Below are 13,712 nucleotides of genomic sequence, written 5' to 3' on the forward strand. Positions count from 1 at the left end.
AGAGATTTTTCTCTTTGAATAATCACTCTCTTGTGATAAGAGAATCCAACGTGGTCTCCAGACACATTTTACAGACGTTATCTCGATGCTCAGTTGCTATTGCTCAGTATTTTGTCTTATGTTATCATCATTGTTGTTGCCTGTGTTTTTAGATATTGCCCCACTGTGACTAGTATATAAAAATACGTATAGATGGGTATATTTATTAATATTTAGGTTGTGTCCTGTTTTTTCTATTTACTAAATCAAATTCAACATTTCTAAATGATTTCCGATTTCAACTTCAACACTTGTTTGGTTGCATTTTCAACAGTACGCACCTGCCAGCTCTACCAGGTGAGCAAACACTTGTTTTGTCTATTTCTTTAGTAAAAAAAAATCATTCCAACATTGACAGAGAAAGCTGTTCACTTTTATAATGACATTAAAAGTTGAGAAATATAGTCAGTCTCAAGGCTACTCCACAGGCCAGAAAGCATAAATCAGCGGCTGCAACTGCTGCCTCACACAATTGCCTTAATGAAAGTTTATGAAGTGCTCGAAGGCATTTGATTTTTTTACGTGGCCATTATCAATGAGGAAAATAAAAACTATGCTTATCTCGTTGCAGCATACTGAATGGTTTTCCTTTCATTTTGGAAAAACTATTTACATAGTCATTATCATAATACAATTAGCAATCCGAAGCCACTTACCAATTCATCCATGTTTGGACTTTCTAAATCCAAACTCAATTAACTTCTCAGTCAGCAAACCCTGAGAGCAGTATTAACCAGATTACTGACAATTAAAAAAGGACAAGCTTTGTATAAAAAATACTTTAAAATAAAAAATAAAAATACTTATTTTTTAAGGAAACAGTGGATAATAATAATTTCATCATCATTTTTATATCATTTTTGTTGAAAAAATTGTATTTGGCACAATCATCACCTGCTGTAGTATGAATAGGTCTGTGCAATCCACAATCCTGTGTTTATGAGAAAATAACCAATGATGAAGGAGCTAAGAAGCCCTCGGAAAAGAGCAAAAGATGGTTCCGTTGTTAGACAGTGAGAAGATTATTCTGCTTGCATAACCAATATCAAATATTCAATATAATAACTGACTGCTCATATTGTGGGAAAATAGAAATAGATAGAAATAGATGTTCACCATCTTTTTTACTCCTTACATTAATGTTACAGTAGTTTGCACTCCAACAAGTGAAAGACGCCGTTGCCTAGTAACAGCCAAAACTATCATCCTTGGAAATATAAGATGTAATGTGGGTGTTTAACTTTTACTTTGTTTAGCTCATTCTGGCGGAATCTGAGGTTTAATTCATTTTCCATCTCTATCCTTTTATCCTCTGCTTTCTATTGCTAAGGAAGTCGGACACAGTTTCAATTCATTCATTTCATTTTGCATGCAAAACATACAAAGAGCTGGAGTGCCTTGGTAGCTGAATGGTTGCATGCCATACCCCCGTCTGTCTGCCTCTTATTGTCATACAGTCCAATAAAGGTTAAATTGGCCAAAAATATCTTTAAAAAACAACATATGGAGGGCTAATGTTATAGAATAAATTACCCAACAATATAGCCAAGTGCAAGTAACTGATTCATGGATTAATGGACAGAAAAGGAATGGCCAACTATTTGTTTTTATAATTTACATTTACACACATTTACATGGCTTCTCAGATGTGTCATCATTTTGAGTATTGTGCTGTTGGACAAAATGAGCCTTGTCTCATTTCGGGCTGTGGGTAATTGTGATGGTAATTCTCACTATTTTCTGAATTTTTACAAACTGAACAATCCACCGATTGATTAATTAAAAAGATTATAATTAGGAGATGTATCTATTTTGAAAATACTCATTAGTTGCAGTCCTATACAAAATAGTTAAGAATGAGCTCCACGTCAACCACTATGACAGCTTTTATATTAATGCATGAATAATAATACTCTAATATATAATAGGATAACTGTCACATGAGCCATTTGTCTGGAATAATTCTATCTAATAAGTAGTTTACATACTCACATACTTTTATTTAAGTAGCATTTTTAATGCAGACTTTAAATGGATTATTTTTACGGTGTGGTATCTTTACTTAAGTAAACATTCTGAATACTTCCTCCACCACTGCGCAGGTCTCATGTCTGTGTGTTAATGTCTAACACCAAGTAGGTCTAAGCGTAATCTTCACAGGAATTTCTTTGTGATTCTTGAGGCAAGATGGAGAGTGTGAACTTCTGAGTGAGGAAATTGTAATTAGATTTTTTTTGCTGCTGTGTTGGTGTCTTATTGTCCTCAGTTCTATCCTGACTGAGTGTGCATCCCTGCCCAGTATTTTTAAAATAGAAAATGCTATCAAACCAACCAGATTCAAGTATTCCCCCAGTGATGTTGTAATCTAGCCTTAACCTGCATTAATACAGACCTTACTGTACCATAATGAGTGATTTCAACACTTATAGACACACAAATACACACAAGCTTTCAACCTACACAGCTCAACCCCCCCCCATTCCTCACCATGGCTAGTGGCACGATGCCACCCAGGTCCTGCGGTGCCAGCCGGATGAGGGTCAGCACCTCACTGGTAAGGGTGCGGGCGAGCGGATACTCCACCTGCCATGTCACCTCCCTTCCGCCCTGAATCACCATCAGCCCGTTCACCTCCAGGTCCACCTGCAGCACTCGCTGGTAGCCTGCTGCCTCCACTCTGCAAGGGGAGAGAGGGGAGAAGATGTGTGTCAGGAGTGGATTTAGATAAAAGAGAAGGGCAGGGAGCGGGAGGGAAAGAGAGGCAAAGAAAGATAGGTGGCAATCGGAAAGGATAACAAATTAGAAATAAGGTGGGAGTCAAAAGGGATGAGGGAGTAGCAGGAAAATAGATGAAAAATGAAAATACTAAAATAAGCCCATGGAAAAATTTGAACACAACAGGAAATCCAAAAAAGAAAGAAGATGATGACATAAGACTATGAATGAAGGGAAGGAAACAGTGAGTGGGAAAAAAAGGGTGAGGAGAAAATAGAGCGGAAACAGGGAAGAAGAGTCGGGTTAAAGAAGGAGGAGAGACAGAGACTGAGGAGAAACAGAAGGGAAATTGGTCTTTATCATCCATTAACAGGAGTGTTTGGTGTTGGGGGTGGAAGAACGGACTGATAAACAGCGACTGAGAATTAATTGCACATTTTAATCAGGTGTTAAGAAAATCAGAAACAGAAATATTTTATTTTAGCGAGCAGACGATGCTTCCAGTGTATTACACGCAGATGTTGTGTGAGGATATGCTATTTCTCCCTAAAATGTAAGCAAACGTATCCCTCATCTCACAATCTGATATGAAACTAATCGCAGCACTATTGAAATTCATTCTCACATCCGCACAGAACCATGATGTTGGCAAAAAAAAGCAATTTATTTTTCCTCTCGCAATATGGAGCTTCTCTTGCAGAGATTGCCAGGGCCGAGCAAATAATTTTCTCTCAGCTGATGGAGATGCAAACAAAGCAGAAAGAACAATGAATGCAAAATAAAATCCCCCAAACTTATTTGATTTGCTGACTGCTAGGTTTGATCAAGCTGCCTCTCCCTCAGGTGTTCTCTGTCACAGACAAAACTTGATGCAACACCTTTCCCAACAAGCACACAGATACACATGCTGTCTTGAAATACAATTTGCACTTAGGGATCTACAAATGGCTCACAGAACAAAAAATTAAAGGCAGTAAGGCAGTTCCAAGAGGCAATCGATGTATGTGTTGTAGGCTTTAGTATGAAGTTGTACCATACTCTTTTTTTTTTCTATCCTGAGCAGTATGTTGTTTGGTTGTCACACAATTAAAGCAAGGCTGGAGAGAGCCCAAATTGAGCATGAGGAAGGGGGGGGTAAGATCCAAGGTTTTCCTTGAACATATTTTGGCCAACCCTGTTTTTAAAGCTCCCCCAACTCCCCTCTTATGTGTTCACACTTCAGATGCTAGCCTCACTTCAAAGTGCAGATTTAAGGATCCACTCTGGTAGGAAAGTGTAAGGGAGAAGCCGAAAATCAGTGTGGATGAAAACAAGCTTGAATAGCAATCCTGGTTACACTTAATGTGTTTCCAGATACCAGTGAGAAGCTTTGGCCCCGGGGTGATCACAGGTGAATATCCAGGTGTGAATCTGGCCACACAGTGAGCGCTGTTGAGATACAATTCTGTTTGAACACAGAGGAATTATACAGGTACTGTAGCGCAGCACAGTGTGTGGTGGTTCTTTGTGATATTGTGGAACTGAAAAATCTTCCTGTGACTCTCTCCTTTCCAATTTTTACCCTAAACTGCATGCATAACACTTCTTTCCCACCAATAAATTATTTTCCAACCTAGACTAAAGGATAAGGGTGGTGAAAATTGATATTTGTCTTATTGTCAACAAATCTCATGACATAAACAATTTCCATGGAGCTCCATTGTGTATTGAAAAACAATTCTGTTGCACCTTTGCACTGTGAGACATTATTATACATTCTGATAAACATGGCCTGTGTAGTTTATTTTCAGTCGATGGCACACACACACACCTGCTGCCTTTAGATACTTAGTAGAGCAAATGTGTGGTAATCCACGAAAGAAAATAGTCCCCAACCAATACAATATTTACTCCTGATTTAACAATATTTGCTAAAAACTACAGTGCCCAGCTGTGTAAGGAAATTGCTGAGAAATCTGCTTTAAAAAAAAAATTAAACTATGTATTTCTAACCTGTTTTTAAAGATTTACGTCTTCAGTAGGAACAAGAGGCGTGGGACTGAGCACCACAGGCTTTATTGGGAAGTTGTTAACCGTTATAAGACTTGAGGTCTTTTCATTGGATTCTTAAATTATCATTATTTTTGGGGGCAAATTTTACACCTTATTAGACAGCGACAGTAGAGAAATGACAGAAAAAGGGTGAGATATCCAACAAGAGTCTCCAGTTGGATTTGAACTGGGAATGTTGGAGTTCAGTGTCTTAACCCCTTTGGCCAATGGAACGTTGACTCTAAAAATATTGAATAATGCCAGCCTCATTCTTTAATATTTAGCTTTTCATTATACAATCTAGACATCCTATCCCTCTTTCTGCAAAAAGATGTATGGGAATATACATTTCTCCCACAGTGTCATTACCCTCCCTCTCTATCTCATCTCCCACCCACTGTCCCCACTTTACATTTATATTTAAAAAAGTTTAGAATTCTATTCTATCTATTTTATATATATTAAAGTTCTATATTTACATGTTTGGGAATGGTCCTTTTCTGCTGTCCAAATAACCAAGTGCAGAAATGGATTAATAAAAACATGAAAAATCAAAAGCATTGCTAAGTAGTCCGCAAAATGAGTTTCGATTACATAACCAAGAGGAAGAAACACACAAATGTAACATTAGAAACACTATGTTTGCTCTTTTTTAAGCATGCTTTCCACGCGGGGTGCCGTTTATATATTTCCAGGCTCATTTTTTGCTCTTTGAAATCCATTTGCTTTTCATCAAAGTTAAGCATCAAAAGCAAAAACTGAGAAACTGCTGAGAGCAAACATCTCACACAGCCCATATTGCAGATTGTACTTTCTATTTGCTTACCCACATTAACTGATTTGTTGAAAAATCTCTGCTTTCTGTTGTACGGCTGTGGACTGTAAGTATCTGCCACTCGCACAAGCTCAAGTCCATCCATCACTCTCTTTTCCTTTTCAATTTCTCTCTCAGACAGAAACTCTGAGTGCTACAGAACCGCAGTAGGATATCCTCCACTCCCCGACAACACGCTGGGCTCAGGGGTAGTGACTGCAGTGATTATGTGGTTTACGCTTATGGTGTACAATTACAGCCAAATCAATTATCTGCAACAGACAGTCGTGCGTTACAATGAAGCTGCGAACAATCAGGGCTTTAGTGCTGAACACTACAATACAACTCCCCTTCACTCCCTATTCAATATGTCTTTTTCTGTGTTGTCTTTATTATTGTGCCTTTTTCTTGTCTTTGCTCTTTATTTTCATCTTCTTTCCTCCCCCCCTTAAACTTATTCCACTGGCTCACCTGCAGTGTTATATTGCTCCCAATAGAGGGCGGTTTGCTCTCTTCCCTCACCCTCACCCCCTTTCAACCATCGTGTGTTTGGGATGATGAATGTCTGCAGCCCACCAGTTGGAGAGGTCAGCCCGCTTCCTCCATGTCTCATTAGAATCATAACCGCACCGCGTGCCCTTTCCTCGCCGCGATTACCATACAATTCGACACATTCACTGGCGACTATCACTTCTCAGGCCCTGACTCGTGGATGGGGGGATGAGAGCAAGAGGTGGACGCTGAGACAGAGACAAAACACAGAGCGGAAACGGGGTCAAAAGGGCTACAATAAAAGAAAAAACGTCTACTAGGATCACAGAACTGACTGTGCCACTCAAAAAGCGACAGTGCCCCGGCATCGTAGTTTGTTGTGGGGAAATGAGGTGGAAAATCGGTCATGTCATTTTGAGGAGGCTTTTGAGGTATCTCCAGTTGTCAGTCCTATTGTTGGGTTTGAAAGCACAAACAGAACAAGGTAAAAGAATCCACTCAGAGGAAAAAACATGCGCACTTTCAATTCAGTAAGATACATTTCAAACAAACCCTTGTAGTAACAAAGGGACTCTGAGAGGAAAAGCAGCGGCATAAAGAGAAAAAAATGACAAGAAAGAAATTCCTTTTGTTCGCAAATAGGAAAATAAAAGTGGAGCTAAGGTACACAAAAGCCCTGTTAAACATGCAGCCATGTTTTCCTCTTTTCACTCTTAACACTTCTGTGGATATCCGGCTCTGAGAAAGGTAGTGAAAGAAAACTCTGCTGTCTGTTTTAGAGACCCGAGGGGGTTCCTTTCATGCACAGCAGTGATTTGGTTAGCACTGACAACAATGATACATCAAAGACCTGAATCTATTTCAACACAGTGAATCGACAGCGAGTCCAACAATAGAAGGAGAGGTGGGGGTGAGACAGTTTGTGTGTGTCTGTACAGTATGTGTTTGTATGCACTAAGATTAATACCTCAAACGGCTCCATTCATTAAATACCCTTTTCCATTATGGGAGCCAGAAGACAATGGGATGTACTTCCTGGCCGACACGTTCAGCTCGGTTTCTCAGCCAGTGTGAGGAAATGCTGTAAATAAACTCGCTGGCCCCAGAAAAGGTTGGCCGTGAATGCACTTTTTTGTGTGGTCAGATTTCTGTGTCGGATTTTTCTCTGCCAATGAAATATTGTTTGTTTGATGCACTGTAGATAGGATGTTTGTGACCCCGCACATGCTGTATTCCTTGTGTGTTGGCTGTGGGTCAGATGACACCAAAGTAAAAGGACTGCATGAAAGTGCACCGCAAGAAAGATTTAAGACGCGTACCAGTAATTCTCCCCGGCCAACATGCAATGACTGAAGACATTTTTCATATCTTATATAACTCACTCTGTGTGGCTGTTAATGTAACTGGAGTCTATGCTGTAGCCTGTTATATGGTCTGCTGTTGGCAATCTTGATATTTCCCATTAGATATGTGTTTTCGTTACTTAACATTATTAATTTGATTTTTTATTTTGATCACTTGTCTTAAAAAATGGCAAAACAATGGCCATCACAGTTTCCTAGAACCCAAGGTGATGCCTTCGAGTTTTGCCCCAAAAAATAATCCAAACCCTGCAGATATTCAGTTTAAAATGATGTAAAAACAGAGAAAAGCAGCACACCCTCCCATTTAAAAGGCTCAGATCTGTGAATGTTGATGGCATTCAAGCTTAAATAAATAAATGACTTGATTATGATCAAAAGATGAATTGATTATCTAAATTATTGAATTTTCTGTTGATGAACTGTTTCAGCACAACTTCATTTCCTTTCAGCAAGTAGACTTTTTAGTGTAGACCTGCTGGCAACACGAAAATATAAACAGATGGAGAAATTGAATGGACAACAGAATGCACAGTTGCCTTCTCCATAACTGAATCCTGACATGTGAGACCAGCAGTAACTCAACAAAGTAGGTGTGACAGTGGGCGGGATGAGAAACTCCTGCTGGCCATCTGTCTTCACATAAAGATCCATCTCCTGCTTTGATCTCTCCTGTGTTAGCCAAATCTTCCTTTTCAAGTCTAGAAAAAAGAAAGTTAAATCCCTTTTAGGAATTATTTGATGGTCTAAACACAGAGAAGTACCCAGAAGTCCTGCACACCGTCAGTCACACACTTTATTTAGTAAAAATGCTTCCGTTGGCAAAACTTCATCTGGTTTGATTCCAGGGAATTTCAGGAAATGTTTAGTCCTCCTTCATTGGAAAAAAAAAGGTGTTTACAGTGTCTCAGAAAACTGACTGCTATTTTCTGCTCATTACACAGTTCACAGAATTAGTCATACATTTTATTTGAAACTTTTTTCATAAAGAGCAACATTAAAGGAAGGTTTCGGGGAAGTTTTTCACTTGTTGGAACTTTTTCTTGATGATAACCAGAGGGGTGCAGTGACTTCCTGGACTCTTTGCTCGTTGCCTGGCAACCTCACAGTGACAACATGACTCCAGTAAGGAGAGAAACAGTTCCAGCATGAAACTTCCTATAAAACCACCACTTGTTGTTTTTACCTTTCTGTTTCTGTATGCATTAACTATACCACCAAGATATAATGAGTTAATCAGTAAGCTTTGGACACAGCCAGGCTAGCTGCCAACAGTCTTTATGCTGAACTTATCTAATTGACTCCTATATACAGAGCTGCATTGATCTTATCTAAACTAACCCTCTAGGCAAATTTTTATTTTAGGAGGAAAAAATATTTCACCCCAGTTTTGGGAGCTTGGGGGTCCCTGATAACATATCAATCATAAAATGCCCCCCCGGCCCCCCACCACATTTGGGTTTGTTGCCTCAGGGCAACAATATGCTACGAGGTCCTAAAACGCCAAGGTTTTCTATATTGTATAATAGGTGTAATGAGGAACAAACAAGCAATAAATACATTAGAAGAAGTTTAATTTCAATAACAACAATTTCAACAAATTCAAAAACAGAATCACAAACTCATAAAAAGCAGTCAAAGCAGACAAAGAACACAACAGTACTGATTGAATCGGTGTTTCTCCTTTTTACACAGTCTGTTTTATTCTGTGTGGAACCTCAGGAAGCAGTTGCTGGTTGATGTGAAGCAGAGGTGGACATCACATTTTTGGCACTTGGCTTTAGGGGTACCATTGCATCCTGGTACCTTGCATCTCCCTTTCTTTTCACACATGACCATCCAGTGGGCTGTGGCATCCAGACGCACATCAGGGACCGGAATGGGTGTAGTGGGTCCTCTTCTCCTCTTTTCTTCATACTCCCCAGCAATTGTGGAACTGGGACGACCTCTCTTACGCTCCAGATTCTTGCCACTTTTGCACAGGCTTTCGGCAATGTACGACTTGACGTATAAAGCTTCATCTGTTCCTCTTTTCTCATCCCAGTGCTGCTGCAGTCTCCCTGTAGAGCAGCCAGGCAGTCAATGGTCATGTCGATAAGTGGAACATCAGCCGGGACCACTCTTGATCTGATTTTGTTCGGTACAGTGCAATGAGAGGTCCAGCAGATCCACCCCACCCATATTCTTATTGTACTCTCCACCACAGCAGGACTGGGGACTTTGATGACTTTCTTCTGCTGATCCCACCTATCAACCTCGGTGACTGGGTGGCGCCAAGTAATCACTGAGCAGACTTACTGAACTGTTATCAACCACTTCACAGCATGCAAGGTGGTTTCTCCAACCATGGCCGTCTTCTGTTCGAAGAGCCACGTCCAGTTCTCTTCAACTCAGCATCACACATCAAGTTGACACCGGGTAGTCTGTTGCCACGAACAGTACCAGTACAGTGAATTCCCTGCTGAGCTAGTGTGAGTATGAGAGGGACACTTGTGAACCAGTTGTCAAAGAATAACTTGTAGTTCTGCTGCGTGGGTATTGGCTGGGCCAGGCGAAGGACAACATTGCCACTTGCTCCTACATCTGGCAGCTCAGGGGTTGCACAACTCTCCCTGTGTAGATCTCAAAATTGTGCGGGACACCATCAGAGCCAGCCAAGACAAGTATCTTGTAGCCCCATTTTTTGGTTTTGATGGCAGGTATTGCTTGAGTCTATTTCTTCCCTTGAAAGGGACCATCTGCTCATCTACAGCCAGCTTCTCACCCATTGGGATGGTTTGCAGCTTCGAGGTTAGATGAGTGACCAGTGGTCGGATTTTGTGGAGTAGGTCAACATTTTCTCCTTGTTTCACCTGATTGTTGTTGAAGTGCAGGGATTTTTGATGAACTCCCATCTGTTGAGTGCCATGGTGTCAGCTACCTGGGACACTCGGGTGGCTTTGTTCCAAAACATGCGGGTGCCTGGTAGTCCAAACAAGGACATGTACACTGCAGTACCCATGAACTGCTCCAGTTCTTTGGTAGTGATGTTAAGGGGCTTGTTGGTGTCACATTGAATGGCATATAAATTTGACTGCTCTACAACTACTTCCAGAAGGTCTTCAGAAAAAACATCTTGAAGTATTCGTAGGGGGACATGATATTGTCTGATTTTGGAAGGCTGGCCTGCCATTCAGGGTATTTGGTGATGTTGGCACTGTGGGATGTTCTCCACCGGGGCAAGTGTGGAACATCTTCCTCTGATGCATCATCACTAATTTGATTTTCCTCTTCATCCACTGATTCGTTGTCATCAGATAGGCCATCTGTTCCAAAAGGGAAGATTAGAATTAGAATAGGTCATATACCTCTCTTCACCCACTCACGCACGCACGCACGCACACACGCGGACACACACACACACACACACACCCACACCATGTTCATTACATACAGTATGTTACTCTACTGACTGAATTCTGATCTCCTTATTCTCCCTCAAACCTGAATCTTGGGTCCACTCTTCCTCACTGTCACTCTCCTCAAGCTCACTGTCCTCACTGTCTGACGGAATAAGCCTAACTCCCCGATCATCTTCCTTACACCCATAAAATGTCTGGAATCCATTTCCTGTGAGTAATAGTAGATAGTAAAGCAAAAAAATTGATTATGGTGATAACTATGCATCCCTGCACATCTCCATCCATTAGAATGTTATTGTTCAAACAAAAGTGGTCTAACTGCGCAATGTTGCCCTGAGGCAACGAATGGAAAACTACCATTTTACTATATAAATAAAGACAAAAACTGTCTTTACTTATTCAAATATGCTTCTTCACATATTCATGTACATCACAGATATTATTTATACAAATTTATTCAAATTTAAACATGTTAAAAAGTGAAATTTATCTTACCTTCTGCTAGTAGTGTGTCCAAGCCGGCGATGGTTCCAAAAGGACTTTTCCCGCCACAGACAAAGGTCAAACCACGCCCACCTCAAATTTCATTGGTCAAAGACTTATCATCAGACTTTTAATTTGATTTGTTACTTTAAAAAATTAAAGGGGGTGTGTGGGCCAAAATAGTGGTTTGTTGCCTGAGGGCAACACCATGCCATAGAGGGCTAAAGACTCCTCCTAAAATGTGTTACTATTAACTATTACTTTTAATTGAATTCTCATCGTGCAGAGAAGATGTTTGGCTAATATGGAATTACTGTTCTCCCTTGCTTTCCCAATACCCTGTATGTGGTGACACGGATGATTTGTTTTTGCAGCTGTTTTAATCATTTGTAGTTCACTTACTCTCCAGCTGTGCGGCTGAGTGTTTTCTGTATCTGGAGTCGTGATGTCTCAGAACTACGTTTTGATTATAATTGGTTCGAATGACCTAAAGGGAAATCGGATAATTTCTCCAATGAATGAAACCTGGAGTCAACAGGAGCTCCATCTGCTGCTTACTGCAGTGTAGTTATAAAGGTCACTGCACATTAATAGTGGAGACTACCGCAGACTACTGTAGTTCAGCAGAAGCTAACCCAAGAGTGTGTAATGAGGTCATTTAGCCTGGTGCAGTTGGGGGTCATTAGAATATTATGATTAATAAATTAGGCTCTGGTGTAGCAGAAACCATAGTGTGTGTGTGTGTGTGTGTGTGTGTGTGTGTGTGTGTGTGTGTGTGTGTGTGTGTGTGTGTGTGTGTGTGTGTGTGTGTGTGTGTGTGTGTGTGTGTGTGTGTGTGTGTGTGTGTGTGTCCCAAGGGAGTCCAGGCTCCTCTCTAATGAGTTTCACTATCTCAGGTCTAATATCTGTCTCTCTTCCCCAATGATGCTAATGAGATCCTATTGATACAAGCAGAACTTGGCCCCGACACCGCACCGGTGAACAGCAGACCTGGGATGCAACTTGAATGTGATAGTTTTGAGATGGTTGTTACAGGCGGGCCACTCAGCCGGCCGGACTATTCGAAGGCCCCGTGGGGCTTGGGAGGGTTGATGAGCGGGAAAAAGTGGCACAGAGACAGAAAGAGAAGCGGTAAAAAGGTCATAGAATAAAACAAAAAGTCCAATTGCGTGTGAGTAATCATGATTTATTCATCGCGAAAAAGACTGAAACGCCAAAATTCTTCCCCCAACGACGGCTCGGTGAGCCATGTCACAGATGTTGGTAATAAATGCACAGCACTCATAAAACACTTGCACTGTATTCCTAACCTTGTGCTGTCTTTGGGGGGGGACTGGTGGCTTTTCCATCCAGTGATGCCTGTTTCATGTGTATGGAATGGATCTGTTTATGGAGCAATAAACATTGACACATGACAGACAGATAATGAAAGAGATCATAAAATGAGTTCATGTCAAGAGACAGATGAAACGTAAGATAACCAATTTATGTATGCTGGAGATTTCCCCCAGGATCTATCAGCCCCGCGAAGTCAGCCCTGTCCCTGTCACTACAGATTACTTTGTGTTAACAGTAGGCCTGCATAGTGCAAAAGGGGTAGGGGTGGGGGGCAGAGGGTGTAAAAACTGAAAGAAAAACATTGCAGTTCTTCTCCCAAATTGCCTCTTTGGTCTGTCTCTTCTTCAATATTTTCTGAAATAACCCCCCCCCTTACCCCCCGCGCGCGCGCACACACACACACACACACACACACACACACACACACACACACACACACACACACACACACACACCACTGTTCTTTTTCTGTTGTTGCTGCATCTTGCCTCTCTCAGCTGCCTACTGGTCTATTTTCTTTCTCACTCCGTGCCACATTTTTCCTATATTCCTCTCAAACGGTGTGTGAAATGAGAGGATTCGGGGCTTCCTGCATGAAACAGATGTGGCTCCATGCATCAGCCAATCAAAAGGCAGTGTCGCCACTCTGCACCATGTCGTAGCAAAAGCCAATCAGTGCCTAAAAAAGCAGCCGAGAAAACACAGACCTCACCTGGAAAATTGGAGATGTTAACATGGTGCAAAAACTCTACGGTGAGATCATCTTTTTTTTTTTTTTTTTGAGTTGAATCTATGTCGGATCATGACCAGAAAGGCAATATCAAAGCAGAAAGAAAGCTTTTTTTTTTTTGTTTTAACAATATGACCAACATCACCAGGTGAAATCTGATGTATTAAATGTGTGTATTTAAAATAGCAACACTATTTAAATTCCACACACTGTCTTAACAGCACGTTTCTAAAAGGAAGTATGGAAAAAGTGGCTATTTCTTTCCTTCAGTATACTGTTTCTGAAATGCCCTGCTTATCACATAGCAA

At 40.9% G+C, this 13,712-nt stretch overlaps 1 protein-coding gene across 1 annotated transcript in view; it reads right to left on the reverse strand.

Annotated features, from left to right (window-relative positions):
* The window catches only part of si:dkey-112m2.1 (transmembrane protein 132C), a 143,869-nt gene that overhangs the window by 34,795 nt on the left and 95,362 nt on the right, over window positions 1-13,712 (reverse strand). The window contains exon 5 of the mRNA XM_051412701.1: window positions 2,527-2,716. Coding sequence (XP_051268661.1) covers window positions 2,527-2,716 — 190 coding nt within the window. The remainder of the gene's footprint in view (window positions 1-2,526; window positions 2,717-13,712) is intronic.

The sequence above is a fragment of the Dicentrarchus labrax genome, unplaced genomic scaffold (genome assembly GCF_905237075.1).
Source record: "Dicentrarchus labrax unplaced genomic scaffold, dlabrax2021, whole genome shotgun sequence".
NCBI classification, from domain to species: domain Eukaryota; kingdom Metazoa; phylum Chordata; class Actinopteri; family Moronidae; genus Dicentrarchus; species Dicentrarchus labrax.